Source organism: Cotesia glomerata, linkage group LG4 (genome assembly GCF_020080835.1).
Source record: "Cotesia glomerata isolate CgM1 linkage group LG4, MPM_Cglom_v2.3, whole genome shotgun sequence".
Taxonomy (NCBI): Eukaryota; Metazoa; Arthropoda; class Insecta; order Hymenoptera; family Braconidae; genus Cotesia; species Cotesia glomerata.
This window is the reverse complement of record NC_058161.1, coordinates 7,418,000-7,435,654: the sequence shown is the minus strand read 5'-3', so window position 1 is coordinate 7,435,654 and position 17,655 is coordinate 7,418,000. Positions and strand designations below refer to the sequence as shown.

Here is a 17,655-nt window from a genome sequence, read left to right as displayed (position 1 = left end):
ATTTATATCTGGTTTCACCTAGATTTTCAAAAATTCTCATCAGATTTCTTTGTTTTGAGGTTTTAAGAAGCTATTCCGGCTATTTCCACGAGGATGTCCTGATGTGCGTGTGTGTATGTATGTGTGTATATATATCGATACTGCCATTCTAATACGTCGTATCCCACAAAATTTGACATTTTGACTTTTTTTTGAAAAATGGAATCACAACAATATTATGCAAGTCATATTAAAAATTTGAAGCTCAAAAAGTTTAATAACTATTTTTAAATAAATATTTTCATCCGTTGAATCCCATTTAATCAATGTTAAAAATGAACTATTTTTACCGTCTGCTGTAAAATTTTCTAAGTGTGGGATACGACGTATTAGAATGACAGTATCGATATATATATATATATATATATATATATATATATATATATATATATATATATATATATATATATATATATATATGATAAATGTAAATTTGTTATAAATTTTTAGGGGCTAAGCTGATCAATACGCAGATTGCAGCATTTAAAAAGACTTTGTTGTCCTTAGATTTCACGTGAATTTGAATCAATTTAGTTTAGTAAATTTCAAGAACTTTTAAAAATAAAATATTTAAAAAAATATATTTTTGGAATAATTTTCAATCTGCTACGCCACTAGCTTCTAAAATCTAATCAGCTTTTAGCCGCAAATATTAACGTCAATATATTGACGGCTATAGCCATTTTTTTTTTCATAACAGTAATATCTAGTTGAAATTGAGGAAAGTAAATGGGAATGTGTTATTATCTTTTGAGCTGTTAGCCAGGTCATCTTAAATAATTTTTTCCTAGAGGAAAATGAAAGTAGCCGTTGTCTGAGTGAAAAGTCTAAATTCGCATTGTTTGTACTCGGTAGAACAATGAAATGTAAGGATGCAATTCAATTCTGTAATAGCATTTGTCTGGACAAAATGACAATCTCGAAAATTCCCAGACAACAGAGAGATAAAACGTTGCAGACATTAACAGTAATTTATCTTTATCATATTTATTTATTTTTTTTTTGATGGTAAGAAATAAGTACAAGAGATTTTTATTTATTTATTTTTTGTCTTATCAATGGTTCGTTTGGTTCGTAGAAATCAATAGGAAGGCTTAAAGATGTCAATTTATTCTCAGAGACAAAAGAAAGAAAAAGCAGTGTCATTATAGGATTTAAGCTTTCGCTATAGGATTTCCGGAACAAGTGACTACGATCGTTTTTAAAGCCGACGTTGGTACACGTGGTGATAAAAAAAAAGCTAATAAATTTATAGCGACTTTATTATTGAACGAAACCATGAACTGGGCGAGTGTAAATTTAATTACTATTTTTACTTTAATTATTTCTTCTTTTTTCTAGCAAGTGAAAGATATTTTTATCTTTTGATAATTTAATTATAGAATTACTGGAATGAAATGTTGTCTTTTCTATTGAATTAAAATAATAATACACATTTCTTAAGATTGAGTAACAACTAAGAAAAAAGTAAATTGGGAAAATCCTTCGGGATTTTAAAATTCGCATGAAAGTCACGTAACGTTCAAAATATCTGAAGAAGCTTTTAAGACAAATACGAACTGTAAATCTCAAAAAAGATTATGAAGCTGGGTCAAAGTCAGCAAAAAAGTTTTTATTGCAAAAAAAAGTGTTTGTGCATATGAGAAGAAATTGAAGCAAAATAAATGGCGTTAAAAAGGGTACTGAGAAAAAAAGTGCAGCAGACGTTATTTGAGTTGAAATATATCAATGAAAGTCCCTAGACAATAAATTATCTGTAATTTTAGATATCCGTTCAATTCCTTGTAACTCTGCGTGAAGATGGGCGTAGGGTAGATTTTCGAGAGTAATAAAGAATGAAGAATCGTTCCGTTTCATCTTTTCTTTGTTTAATTCGTAAAAAACAAACTTATGTTTCAATTTAAAAAATTCGCTAAATGTGAATTTATACTCTCAATTCAAGTGATTTGCATTAATTGGTGAATTTATTTATTTTCAAGCTTTAATTAATCCCTACACCAGAGTTGACGGTAATTAATTATTCCTGCTGTTCAATTACCATTTTATAATTAATTCATTTTATTTATTGGCAATAAAAAACTAAAACTACAGCCATTGAAAATAATAAATAATTTGTGCAATATTTTTTTCGATTGATCAAAATGTTTCTTTTCAAATTAATTAAAAAAAAAATTTTTTTGTTTTTTCTATCAACTTAAGAAGGGTTTACATTTTTTCTCTCTCTCGCCCTCTATTAGACAAACGAAAGTATCTCTGTCATACTTGTACAACTTATGGAATCTTAAAACGCATTTTATGCATAAATAAATGAAAATTTTCTAAAAAAGCGCTTCGCTCTTCGATAGATAATTAAATTATCTATCGAAGAGCGAAGCGTTTTTTTCAAAATTTTATCTTATTCATGAGCAAAACTCGTTTGAAAATCAACTATCAACCGCTTTTAATTTCATCGATTGCTTTTATATGAGTTTTTTAGACAATCCAATCCATGATTTGTGGCGACTGGAAATTACGCTTCAACGATTCAGGTTACGAAGCGAGCTGAGAATTTAAAGACAAATATTGTAGTAACTTACGGATCAAAAGTATCACATTTTAACTTAAACGTAATCTACTTAATAAATGATTTTTTAACTTTAATATCTTAAAACTTAAATATCAATAAAAAGAAACGTGTTAAAACAAGTTATTGCTACTTTCATTTTTCAGGAAACTTTCATTTTTTTTCCCAACCCAAATAACTTTTTCTTCAAAAAAGGCTTTTTTCGAATAGATAGAGTAGAAGTACCGTTTTTGGCAACCTTAGCACCGTTTTTGGCCAGTTAACATTTGAATTAATTTATAAAAAATTATAATATTATAACCATATTTTTGTTGAATTTTAAAAAATTTATATTAAAACAAATTGAGTTTGTGATGGTTTATTAATATAAATTAATTTCTATCGTTTATTTGAACAATAAATGGCCATAAACGGTACAGTGGCCACAAACGGTACTTCTACCCTATAACTTGTTCAAAAATTGACCAGCCGGAACGTTTTTAATTAATTTCCGTTTTCAAATGTACTTTTTGAAAAAAATTTTCAGATTTTAAAATCTATAAAAATTTTACTTTTCCGAAAACAATGTCATTTTCGTAACACTTGCTATTTTTAACAGTTCGTTATTTTTTTTCAAGAAAATTTTGATTCTGAGTAAAAAGCCATCTAGCAAAGAGTGGCTGACTTTAGCTTATTGGTTAAAAAAAATAATTTTTTGGTTGGACTTATTTCACAAAAAACCACTATGAAAATTTTTGAGGACATGGAAAGAACTTCAGAGTTTGAAAAATTAGGAAAGAAGACAAAATTGATGGTGATAATCATCAAAAAAAATCCTATTTTTCTATATACAGTAAAAAAAATAACAGAAAGCTTTGAATAAACTTTTTGATTTTTTTTTTCTCAGAAATTACATCTAAGACAAAGCTAATGGGGGGATAAAAGTAATTTGGTTCATTTTTGACGAAATCATAAGCTTTCGAAAATGATTAAATAATGATCGATTCCAGATGAAATTACAGTAATAAAGTTTAATTAACCTACATAGAGCATTAGCAGCGATAGTAACAATGTAGTGTCTGAATCATTTATTTAGTTGCTAATATTATCTCGCTGCAGTAATTTTGGTCAATAACTTTACCACGAAATGATAGAATACAAGCAACTCATTAAAGGTGCCTCGACCTCTGATCTAAAGATAGCAGTGAGACTTTAATATAGAATTATATTAAATAATTCAATTTTATTTTTCCATTTTTATACAAAACAACATTTGATTATAATTTCTGACTTACTTTAATTATTTTCTCGACATAATTTCCAATTATTTCATTTTTTATGCCTCGGACCTTTCAAGGTCTTAGTGTTTTACGACGGAAAAGCTTATTTTTTCAATTTTACTAAATTTCACAGGCAAGATGATAAATTGTTACAGCAAATTAAACCCTAGATTATTTTTTTATTTATAATAAATAATAATAAGCTTTTAAATCGAATTTCATTAGTGAAAAACAAAATAAGATCATATTTACTTAGTCGCATAAAATTTATTAGTTAAAAAATAAAACTAAAATATGTGAGAATAAATATTTATGTTTATTTTATTTATGTGTATGTTTTAAAGTGTAAATTAAGATAGTACATTTGTATAAAAAGAACAATCGTGAATGATTGAGACATTTATGCCAGGTTAAACTTAGAGAGTCAACACTAAGATTTAAACGAGTTTAAAAACGTTTTCTCTCGTTTTCTTACGTAAATATATTGTGTTTTTTTACTCTTTACAAGTTTTCTTCTAGATCTCCAACAAAAATGCAATGTTTTCACAAATTACAACAATTGATCACCGTAGAACCATTTATACTCCCTTTATCTGACAAATTATACCATTAGATCTTAATCCAACCCCACTTTATAATGATTAAATTAACTTTACATTGATCCAACTTCTCAGTAATTTCCAAAATAAAAAGCAATGTGAATTTGATTTTTTTTCTACAAAAATTTAATGTGAAGAATTTATTTCTGCTAGACAATACGAATTTTTCGCACAATATTGTAATCAATTAATAAATGGTCACATTATAGTGAGAAAATAAAACTGATATTTATTACTACTATTGAAAATAAAGGAACATTTTATTAATATATATTGATTTTACTAATTTTTGTATTATAATATCACTATTTTTTTTTATCACGTCACGATACGGAATATTATGTTGATTACTTTTTGAATTGAATCTAAATTGAAATCTAAAATTAAAATTAAAGTTAAATCTAAAATAAAACTATATCTATTATTTTTTTAAATAAGATTTTGATGTACACTTACACCTAAGTATATTACTTTGTATTAAATTTTAAGTAAAAATTTATAAAACTATGTATAAACCTTTGCCATTCGGCAATTGCCTTGGGATATTAAATAAATACATACATACATACATACTTTATTTATTTTCTTTAAATAAACCTAACAGCATATACTAGTAAGAGGGTCACTAGATAAAATCATACAGAGATTTAAGAAGATGGCGATAAAAAATAATAAGTAATATTCAACTACGTAATACTTAATTCTTGTAAGATAGTACAACTTGATATAATATAAAATAAGGTAAGTTTATTAAATTTATTCATGTACAAACTGAGTAAATGAAGATTTCGGCGCTTGTGTTGGCGTACTCTCTTTGCTCATTTCACTAACACGATGGCACGACATTTTTTTACATCAAAAGATTTTTTCAATTTTTGCATATGTTTCATCAATAGCAAGATCTAGCTGTATGACAAAAACACCTTTGAGAAACAAGATATATGATAAATTTCAAGAGTTTTTATCGAAAAAGTTATTTACTCGGAGTATCATTTTATCTTTTCCTTTTTCTTTCTCTTATAATTAATTAACTAACAATGTTTAACATTGTCATATGTCTAGAGTATTCGCAAACACATTTTTCAAGTACAAACAGAATTAAATAGCACAAGAATATTTTTTACGCATGCATAATACTTAGATATAATTGTGAAATTAATTCATTAGTGAGAAAGTTCTGTTAGAGTTTATATCCAGATCCAACCCTCATATGTACGTAGTAATGTTGTTATGTAGCAATAGTAATTTGCCAAAGTGCCATTGTAACTTTTATGTCCCAGAAGAGCTGGTATTATAATAGAACATTAACTTATTAATTGCTATCCACGGGATACTGCCAAAGATCATCTAACACTGTCAAACCCTTTTTAATTCAATTTATTTCATTTGTTGATTCATTATCATTATTTAATTTGCTCTCATTTTATTTCATTTCTTCAATTTTTAATTGCCATTCAAATTTAATCGTAAAAATAGAAAATATTTTTATAAGAAATAAACAATTTGTTATAGAAATAAAAAATGCTGTGTTGGAAAAAAAAGTACTTGATTTTAGAAAAATATTCTTTTGAAAATTTCATTCTAGTTTTGGGATATTTGGTTTCTTTAACTCTCGATAAATTCACTCTTGGTCTAAGAAAATAAAACTCCTGGATGAAGAAAAAAATTTTTTATTTAAGATAAGGCCTTCTACGAAGCAATTTGAAATTTAGTTGAAGAAAAAAATTGTTTTTTACTATTTTAAATTAAGAAATTTGTTTTTGAACAAAAATATGAAATTTTAAAAGGGAAACAAAATTATGATTAATTGAAAAGGATTGTATTTTTGGATAAAAAATTTTATCGTATCGATCAAAGATATAAAAGGTTTCAAATTAAGAAAAAAGTTTAAAAATAAGTTTTTCAATTAAAACAAAATAATTTTCTTGAGTCACGAATATTTTTCTTGAATTAAGTAGTTTTTTATTTTAGTATAATATTTAAAAAGATGTAAAATAAATAAAGCGATTAAAATGAAAATCAGCTAGTCCATGAAAGCAAAAAGACTAAGAAAAAAATATAAGCATAGGATGAAATTAAAATACGATAACAGATTTCGACGTAAAAATTTAAAAAATAGATAAAGAGAGGTAGATGAAATGAGGTTGGTAATTTTTTTTATCGCATGCCGGGTGGATCTTCATAACAACTTACCTTCTTTGTACGGAAGAGTGCGATGATTGTGATGAGATTGCCAGGTATGCCAATAAACATGAAGAGGACACAGCAGCCGGCAGCAAAATAAAGAAGCCATTGAGGATAATCATTAAATAAAATCGCTGATTCCGGATGTTCTATCACCTCAACTTTTTCTAATAGGCTACTATTTGTGTCTGTATTGTTGATATCCATCCAGCGCTCTAGCATCTTGACAAAAATAAAAATCTTTATGTAATTTTGTTTAAATTTATCATAAATAATTGTGATATTGCGTTATTTGAATAATATTTACATGTAAATTTATTTATAACTGGAATGGTTTATTTCACATAATTTAGACGTGTAAGAATAATTTATCATTTGAATGTCACAAAAATTTTCCATTTATATGGTAAAAAAAAATATAAATTTAACGCAAAAATATTTTTACGATAAAGTGTCAAGAGATAGGACGAGGAAGCGGCGAAAGAAAAATATAGGAATCCCTTTTAACTCGGCCAGAAAGTTTAGTATATCAGAGATAAAAAAAAAAAAAAACAAAACACCTAAGTCTTTTAAATGTTAAATGCTCGGTAATACTAGACTTTATTCAAAAATTTTTCTTACTACGCCGGTCGAAAGTACGGGGTTCCCGCTACGATTTCACGGCAGAAAGCCTCAATTTTATGCCGTGATCAAGTCGCGCATGCGCCCTACGACGGGGAGCTGAAATAATGTATTTATGCACTGACAACGAGACACGAGGCGGCAGAAAGTCCGAAAGTCGGTAGTCGCGCTCACTCTATTACTTATGTTTATAAGCCTAATCTTACTTGTGATTGTTATGAATGTATCTGTCTTGTTATGTGTCGATGATTTTAGATTGAAACTAAGTTAATTAGAGAAAATAAATATTTATTTTAATGAAATGACACTTATTAAATATTTAAATTACAAAAAAAAACGAGAAATATTTTTTATTCTGATAGATATTTTCAAATAAATAAATTCATTATTGAACACATAATTATTTAAAAAAATACACAAACAGATTTATTTCTTAATTTTTTTTTTCTATGCATTTTACGATTATTATCTCATTTTTTTTTTTTTCTATTCTTAAAATCAGAGTTAATTTATAATATATTTATAACTTTAAATTTATTAAATTAAATTAAGATCTTTTCTCAAAAGAAAGTAGTAATATGATAGATTATAAATTAATATCTTTATTGACAGGTGTATTTGATGCCTGCCCCCCCCCCCCCACCAGCAGCACTCGCTTCGCTTGTACCGCAAATGTCGGGGGCAGGCATCAATTTTTTTTCAAAGCAATTTTTTGCGTACTTTCGACCGGATAGCAAGAAAACTAGTATACACTACACGGGCAGAAATTTGAGAGCCCTGAACTGCGCGCCATAATGCCCTCGGCTTCGCCTCGAGCATCATGGCGCGCAGTGCAGGAATCTCAACTTTCTGCCCTTGTAGTGTAATATACTAATTTCCTTTTTATTTTTAAATCTGTTAGTTTCTTATGCGATAAATATTTTCCATGCAAAGAGAAAAATACAGTAATTATTAATAAATGTTACGGCATGCATTGTTGCATTCTTAGGAAAAATGCGTTAAAATGTCTTTTTTTTTTGTCACTAATAGTAAAACTTGCTTAGTTCGTAATACAGCTCTAATTATTTCAAAGAAACTTAAATTGTAAGTAACAGTTTAATTTTACGACTTTTAACAGTTTTAATTTTCTAGAAATCAAAAAAAAAATTTATTGACACGATAAGAACGAGTGTAAAAATAAATGTCGATAGTAAAAAAAATGAAGAAAAGTGAGAGCGGATGAAAGGATTATTGCGAAAATAGACGGGGCCTATCAAAAGTATACTATCTATATGAACGTTCATTGAGAGAAGCTTAATCGTAATGACGAGAAAAAAACGCTCAAGAATGCGGCATTTTATCCCCAACTTTATTTAGTTCCCAAAAATGTAACTGTTCCTTATTTCATTCACTCTATTTTTTTTTTGTCATTTCCGTATTGCTTAACGTTTATTTACGTACTTTAACTCTCCTGGGAAATTACAAAAATAAATAAATGAAAATACGCAATTTATATGCACGGAAAAAAGAAATATCCCTTAAAATTAAGTATTTTGGTCACTTGAATTTTCGTGCGTTAAAAAATTGGATTTTTTTAAACAAAAATTAGAAAAAATTTTAACTGTCAAATTCTGAAATCTTAGATAAAAATTTTTTTAATAATTAAAATTACCCCTAAAAGTGATCTTAAAAGTGATTCTTCAGTTTCAGGGTTGACCTGCAGGGTTAACCGTTTTCCAAATTTTTTTATCAATACGTTTTTACAAGAGTTCATAATAATATTTAACAAAATAAAAAACTTCGGTATTATTTTTATTTCTATATTGGGCTAATAAAATCATCTTCCAATAAATGTATATTACTTTTATAACACATAAATTAATCCACTCAACATTACAAAAAAATCATAAGATTCATAAGTAATAAAAAAAAAAAAAAAAAGTTAATGAAACAAAAAATTATTTCTCAGTATCGCAGAACTCCTTTCTTACATTTACATAAATAATTTGTTTAATTAACAATTAAAAACCCTAGAAATTTCTTTCTGCTTATCCACCTTTTTTTTGAACATTAAGAGTTCAAAATAATTCGAAAAAAGAAAAAAAAATAATAGTAAAACACAATAGATTAAAAAAAATCGAGATAACATGTTAATAAGGCTAAGAACAATTAAAAAAGTCTATTTTCACGAAATACATCTCAAATAAAACAATTGAATTAACTTTCAAGACATTTTATTATCGAGTTAACATTAATATATTTTTTTTTACCGGAGTTTTATCTTAAAAAACTTAAATCTGTTAACTTTTTAACCTGGAAAGGAATAGGCAGATTTTACGTAATGGATCTAAATAGAGCTCCAAACTCTACATATAAATTTTTTATCCTCAAGATAGCGGCATTTATTTCAGAGTATAAACACTTGGTTTTTTTGTGGTTGTATATTTAAATAAAATAAAATATGTAAACTTGAGCTTAAGAGTTTAGAAAAGCAAGAGTATAAAATCGGCGATACACAACAGGCGTGAGTGTTTAGAATGTCTAAAAAAGAGCTGAAAAGTGGATACTAAAAAAGATAAGAGGAATTTTTTTTTATACCTTTGAAAATTCTTAGGACGTTAGGTACTTTATGGGTATTTTTTTATTACGCATATACTTTAAAAATTTTTCCCACATTTACCACCGAAAAATGATAAATAATAAACACAAAACATTATAAAAAATATTTAAGGTGAATTTATGTACCTCACGAAAACAAAATAATGGCAATAATAATTCAACGTTGTGGTGCCAAAAGGGTGAAAAACATTATATTACATCTTTAGCGTGTTGCCAGGTTACATAGATCCACTTTCATTGTCTGCAGAAGCACAGTAACACCTACAGCTTTCAGAGACCTAGAGAGACGAGTGATAATGAATAACCATAGGGTGCCAAGCAAAACAGCTGAGCTTGCTAAGTTCAAATTCGTACTCCTTGATGATAATTTAATAATGTAAACCATCCCGCAATTCACTCTTATCTTCACACCTATGTCACATTTGTTTTCATTCTATTCTTTTTGCATCCACCGTATTTTTTTGCTCCTCGTACGTTACGCTCTCGAATTTATTTATCTACTTTATTTTTGAGCTTACTTGAATTTTTTACTTTAAAATTTCAATTTAGACTATTTGTGTAATAAACAAATTACAATTTACTTTTTTACTTTATTGAGAAAATAGAAAAAAAAAATTTTTTTTTTAAATAATTTCGAGTAATTTACTGTTGAAATGTAGTTAAGTAATTGTTTATTACGTTGCATGTAAATAAATTTATTTACAACAATAATTTATCTGAACAAGTTCGTGACACGCCGCTCCAGCCTCGCGGCACAACTAAACTGTTTTCAGAGTCAGAGACTTTCATATCAAAGGAAAATAGAGAGTGAAAGAGTCGCGCAGATACTGAGATATAAATTCAACGCATGCGCAATTTTTTTTTTTTTTAAATATTTATCTGAGTTTCCGAAAATGATATGGTAATTTTTTTCAATAGAAAACTTTAAAAAATTCAATTTAACAAACAAAAATAAATATGTACTTAATGAAGTTATGATTTATGGTGGGTATAAAAAAGGCAATGCTCAACTTACTTTTATTTTTGTTTGTTTAAATTTACTTGAATTTCTCAATTCTTTTATTCAATATTTCAATATATAGATTTTTTATCGCCGTCAGCAGTTGCAGAGTACGTAAAGGAAAAGGTAAAGGAAAAGAGTTCTCGCGCTCGCAAATTTTATTAGCGTAAATGACCGCGTCATTTTCAACAATGAGAGCGTATTCTAACGATTACAATCGATTGCGCACACCCCTTATTCATTTCTTTATTAGTTACTCAAGATCAATATCTTACAGTCATTGAAACTTAATTTATTGTTTTTAAATTAAATTAATAGTTTTTTAGAGTTACTTTTTCCAAACAAAGATATTTTATTCAATTTAATGCGCGTTTAAAGGAAAATTTTTTTAAATCATGGAAAATTTTTATCTTTGTATTTCTCGAATACAATTTTTTTTTAGTTCAGATTAAATTTCAATAAAATTTAATCTTTTGGAATTTTTTCTCTTTTTTTAAAAATTAGTAGAAAATTTATCAATTTTATTACAAAAATTAAGCTAAAAAACTTACAAAATAGACCAAGAGGTACAACATAGACTTATCAGAAGACTCAAGTATAGTAAAATATATTAATATTTTCTATGAAAATAAATTTATCCCTGTACAAAAAAAATAAAAATAATAATTTTTTTCCCTTATTCTAAACTCCCATAAAAAGTTCTTTGATTTCCTTCATAACCCCTTCCTTTACTTCGTTGTTCCAGGTAATTTTAAAACGATTCACGTAATTTAACCTATCCTACACAGTATTTAAAATTTTTAAAATGTCTCACCGTAACATAAACGATGTGACTTAATGGGTACAGAATACAACCAAAAAAAATTCTTACAAAGAGCGGGAAGTTTTACTGGACAAATCTTGCAACTTGTGGTCAAATTATCTGGAATTAAATCCCCGTTTAAGTTATCGGAATTTCTCCACTTATTCTACGAGTTACCATTAAAAGTTTATTTCCTCTTCTCGCACCCCATATCATTCATAATTCAAAAATAAGGATTGAAATCTTTTTGAAACTCAGAAGCTTCAGAATTAAAAAAAATTTATCGATGAAAATAACTTTTTTTGAAGGGGGTGATGTGCTTTGATCTTTCTTTTTTTTTTTTTTTTTTAATAAAATAAACATACCGTTTTTTAGTTTATCTGTAATATTTTTTCAGCCTCCCTATTTTTACTCGACCCTTCGCAGCATAAATACTCCAATTAAAAACATAAAAATTACTTGACAAAATTTACAACGGACATTTTTCAAGTGGTTAAAAAGTTTCAATGGAAATACCGAAGTAGGACAAAAAAACTGAGAGTAACTATTGAGTTTAATAAGACATAAAATATTTCCATAAAATGCCAGAATGACAAAGAAGCAGAGAAACGAATTTTTTTCCTTTAAAATTTCTTTTGAACTAAAATTGGCGACATTATTAGTTCAAGTCAATACCGACTTTTTCGGGTGTATAATTTACACTAATAAATATCGGAAATTAGCGACTTTAAAAAATCTTTGAAAAAATGTTGTTGATGATTTTTGGAATTGATTGAAACAAAAATTTCATTTTGCTGAATAGAGATTTTATTTTTTTGCTCAATCTAATAATATTTTCAATAAATAAAATACAACGGGAAAAAAACATCAAATTCTTAAAAAATGAAAAAAACAAAATTATTTTTAATTGAAAATAATTTTTCTTGGTTGAAGAATTTAATTTTACAAATCAAGAATCCAGAAACCTAAAGAATAAATACTTGAAGCAGATAACCAGATTTTCTTGTCTCATATTGCTTTGAAATTTTACGTAAGTGACTTATAGAAAGATTTTTTTAGTGAATTAGTGATACCCGTAAAAAAATATTGTACGTCCATACTCGACCATATTTATGATAAATTTATCTTGATATGCTAAGATATGCCCATATATAACTTTTTGATTCAAAGTAGTTTTAAAAATCTTCGCCAGGGACACATGATCGTTGAATGATCTACTTATATATTACAACAGAATTCAATTTGAAGTGATAGTTCTAAAATAAAAATTGTTTTATTAACTTTTCTAAGGAGCTTATTCGACATTGGTTTTTAGTTCAATCAATTACTACACTGATAAAAAAATTAACTTTTGCTCAATTAACAATTTTTTGGCCCAAAAAACTCGCTGACGATCAAATATTCTATTGTTATTAATTATTAATTTCTGAAGAGAAGAACATCAATATTTATCTTTGGATAGTAAATAAACAATAGAATAGCTTTATTTAAACTAAGTAAAAATTGTTTCAATCAATTTAAGAATTTCTTGAGCTAAGAATATATATTTTTGAAAATTTTCAAGAACATAAATTCTTGTATCAAGAAAATTTTCTTAATAAAAATATTTTTTTTTCTCAGTGTGTAGACAAGTTTTTGTTTAATATGACTTGTTAATTGACGTACAGATTTCAATAAAAAATACAAAAAGTTTTTTTTTATTTAATTCTCATACACAGCCTGATATGGCCCTATAAAACCAGATCAAGCCATATCAAACCGCATTTATGGTCAGGTCAAAAAATTTTTTCAAGGGTAGGAAGTAGTGTCCGTATCTTAAACAAAAATAAGTTATTCAGTACAAAAATCGAAAAAGGTAAAAATATGTACTTAATTTCGTAACAAGATAAGGAACAATTTGGAATTTGGCAAGACAGAAGGGTCACATGTGTAGACAGGCATGCAAGAATAAACTTGAGGCAACGAAGAGACCAAAAGACAAAAAGAAAGAGTAGAGAAAGAGTACATAAATATCATAAACGAAAACGAAAAGGAGTAGAAAGACGGTGAAACACACATGTTGAAACTTTGATAATCGACCCTACACGTTTTGTATTATAGTCATCATGGGAATACATACAGGAACACGTGGTAACGGTGTCCTTTTACAGATTATTCTCTCCAATTTCAGGGTATAAACTATGCTGGACTTTTTTATTTCACTTTTTACTTCTCTTTTTACTCCACTCTTTATTTTTATTGCTATTATCATTATTTGGATGAAAATGGTCAACGCATGAATAACATTAACATAATTAAATTTATTTTTTGGGTCAATAAATATTATTAGAGTATAAATATAAATTTAGATTATTTTGAATAGAGCCTTCATAAAATTTTAATATAATCGAAATTTAAAAAAGTAACTTCATAAAAACTTTAATAATGAGTTATTATTATTTAGGTTTCCTTAAAAAATTTATTAGTCTATACAGAGGGTGATAAAATTTTATTGGAGAAGAAAGAGAAGAGACAAGTGAACTTTATGAACTTTCTTGGGAAATAAATTTTTTTACGAAAAATTACCAAGTTCAAATTTAACACTAAAAATTTTATCATCAATTTGTATAAAGAACAGTCTTTAAAAATTTTTCATTGTTTGTAGCAATCCGAATAAAATGAGAGTTTTATATGACTTTATTTTTAGTGATATCCCAAATTATAACAACATCAGTCGATGGAGATCCGCATTAGCTGGTAGATAAGCTCTCATTTTTCATTTCTTCCTAATGTTGTATAACTTGTAATCAGGAACAATAGGAACGAAAAAAATTTGACCTAAAGGAAACTATATTTAAAAAATAATGAATTATATTTTATACCACTTATTATATATAATACTAGCTGTTACTCGCCCGCTTCGCTGGGCATTTTATAGAATTATATTTTTAGATCTAGACTTGAAATTTAATTACAGTATTGTTTTGACTTGCACAGATTCTCAATTCTATCGAATTGGCATGCACCTTTTATCCATGTAATTATTCTAGCTAACATTCATTGTAACTTTCAATGTGCAATCATTATAACATTCCCGTGTCTTTCTTACAAAAATTAATAATAATTGATATGAAAAAAAAATTTGTAATGAGCATTGAAAGTTTTAGTTAAAGAAATTGCAGGTCTCATAAGTGAAGAAATCTGCCTAGTATATAAACATAACCAATAGGATTGAAAAATTTATTTTAAACAAATGACAATCGAACAGAATAAATTTAGATATAATAAAAATTCATTATTTTTAAGTCAAAAAAATATAGCTTCCGGATAAGTAATCACCACCATATCATATACTAAAAACCTTCTCCGAAACACGCTGCATCTTATGGTATAAGTATTATTCCAATCGGTTCAGTAGTTTTCGCAGTATAACCGGACAAAAAAACCGGCTCTCCATTTATTAGTATAGATTTTGTCGTTGTAATTAAGTATTGAACGGGAATTTTGTATAATACCTGAAAAATTTGGCCAATACAATATTTTCACCTATTAGGGGAGGGGGGGGGGACAAAATGGGGTCGGGGTGCCAAAATGGGGTACCCCCAAAATTTGGTAAAAAAAATTTTTTTTCCAAAAAGCTCTTTTAGCTTTCTAAAATATATTTTAACGTCATTTCCTACAATTTCAGAGGAAAAAAATTTTTTTAATTAAAAAACATGAAAAAAATTTTTTTTTCTAATTTTTTTTGCATACAGTAAAAAAATTTTCGTCAAATTTAACACAAATATTTGTGTTACTGAGTGTTTTTACACAAACTAATGTTAATTCTACATTCTAGTGTGTTAAATCAATACATGAGAATGTAAAATTCTACACACTAGAGTATAATTTGCTACACAAAAATTTTTACACTTTACAAATTGACGAAAAATTTTTTACTGTGCAGTAATTTTTATCGTCATATTGTGCATCGTAATAATTTTTTTTTCACATATAAGATTTTTTTTTCTAAATTTTCAAGTTCTCACTTTACAAATAAATAATTTAAAAAAAAAAAAAATCGGGAAGTCATTGGTTCCATGCCAGTTTTCAAAAATCAAGTTCTAATATGATCTCCACATTTTTAAGGTCTTAGGAAGTATCTCTTAATATTCCTACGAGGATTTCTACCAGGGTGCGTGCGTGTGCGTGCGTGCGCGCGTGTGTGTGTGTGTGTGTAAACCTCTCATAACTTTTGAGCAACTCCACTGGTTTGAACGACAATCGCGTCATTCGATAAGGTTCAGCGAAACTTAGACTTCCTCATAAATTTAAAATAACTTTTTTCTTTCAACAGCTTTTAAACAGATGTAACGATCAATTCCAAAATCTAAACAGTTCTTTAATTTAAAAAACGACGTTGACTGCTGCAAACTGCATCAAAATCGGGTGATGTGTTGAAGAGAAATTGTATATTAATTATTTTAAAAAAGTATGTTTTTCAAATAACATCGAATTTATTCTCGAATTATTTTTGATGACATAATTTAACTATGAATGCTCAGAAAACTGAGTCAGAGGCCGCCAATTTCTTCAAAATCATTTGGTGCGCTTGTGAGATACTTAATTTAAAAAATAAGATCCTCAGACTTACAAGATTATTTAACTTGAAAAAATTTTCCCGAATCTCTAAACCAAGAAAGAGAGTACAAAAAAATTACGAACCTTTTTTTTCATGCTATTATTTTCAATTGCGTGAGAACTATGAGTCTAAAAATTTTTTCACCGGGAGTTCCAAAAAATAGAATTTTCTCAAGAGAACTCTTTTTTTATCTTGATATTATTTTTACTCAAGCGAAACCCGTCAAAAATTATTACAAAGTTTTAAAATTTTTTTTACTACCTCAATTCCTGTTAGGAGTATATTGCTTCAACTAACAATGTCTCTTTTTTAGGTGATTTGTTCCTCTCTTTGGGTTCTTTCGTAGACTTATCGATAAGAAAATGTTATTTTTTTAACGATATTTCATTTTCGGATGAAAAAATTTTTTTTTCACTTTTTCAGGAAGTACCCCATTTTGCCCACAAAAAAAAAAAAAATTTTTTTCTACGGCAACTTGAAATTTGATTATTTTTCTTTAATTACGACTGAAAACGAGAAAAATCAGCGTATTTAAGTCCTTAAAATCATAACGATTTCTTAAGTACCCCATTTTGCCCCCCCCCCCTCCCCTATACGACGCATTTCAAATAAATTTTCAAATATTTTTACGAATTTCACTTATACTGAAAAAAAAATTATCTTCATTCAAGAGAAAAATTCTCGAACCAAAAAAATCATTTTGAAGAGCTTCATAGTCTTGAACTAAGACGAAAGATTCTTGAATCAAGTACAATCTACTCAGGCCTAAAAAAATTTTTCAATTCAGAAAATTGTAAAAATAAAATTTTAATTGTCTGCATAAAGTTCTTGAATCACAAAAATATCGGAAAAATATAAATTTAAAATTGACTTCAAAAAATGCAAGGGCTAATTTTTATAAATAAACAAAAAATGAAAAAGTTCATTAATTAAGGAGGCTTATAACTCTTTCGAGAGTTGAGTGAAAAGTCAAGTACCGGAGAGTAATCGTTACTTACCAAAAGGTTTCAAGATCGATGCTTGTAAAGTAGCTATTATTGTTTCTGCGGTGACTGTGTCTTGAATATTATTCATTGTTGGCTTAATTCAGATTAAGATAGTACCCATTGCCGTGACAGAAGTAATTCTTGAAATCCCGAAAAGTCTACCAGAGATTTTGTGGTCTTATTGAAATTTCGTAAATTTTCTGATAATGATAAATATCAATGAAAATAAGATATAACAATATAAATAGAGGAGCCTTGAAAAAAAAATCAGTTCACCATTCAATAAAATACTTTCCCCTCTTGATACTTTTTATGTGCGTTGGTGTTTAATAACACGCATTACACCAGCCTCCGGGTAGTCCGCCAACGATTTTGTCGACACTACCGACTACTCAAATGGTGGT

General features: G+C 27.5%; 1 protein-coding gene across 3 annotated transcripts in view; it reads right to left on the bottom strand.

Moving 5' to 3' along the window:
• Positions 1-17,655, bottom strand: part of LOC123264207 (G-protein coupled receptor moody-like) — a 47,122-nt gene extending 29,467 nt beyond the window's left edge. The window contains exons 1-3 of one of the 3 annotated variants that reach the window (XM_044727380.1): positions 17,528-17,655; positions 17,264-17,451; positions 6,654-6,866 (exon numbers count right to left, since the gene is read on the bottom strand). In XM_044727380.1, coding sequence (XP_044583315.1) covers positions 6,654-6,866 — 213 coding nt within the window. In that variant the 5' untranslated portion in view covers positions 17,264-17,451; positions 17,528-17,655. Of the gene's footprint in view, positions 1-6,653; positions 6,867-9,989; positions 10,631-17,263 lie in introns of those variants that run through there. The other 2 variants (XM_044727381.1, XM_044727378.1) reach the window with 2 other exon arrangements.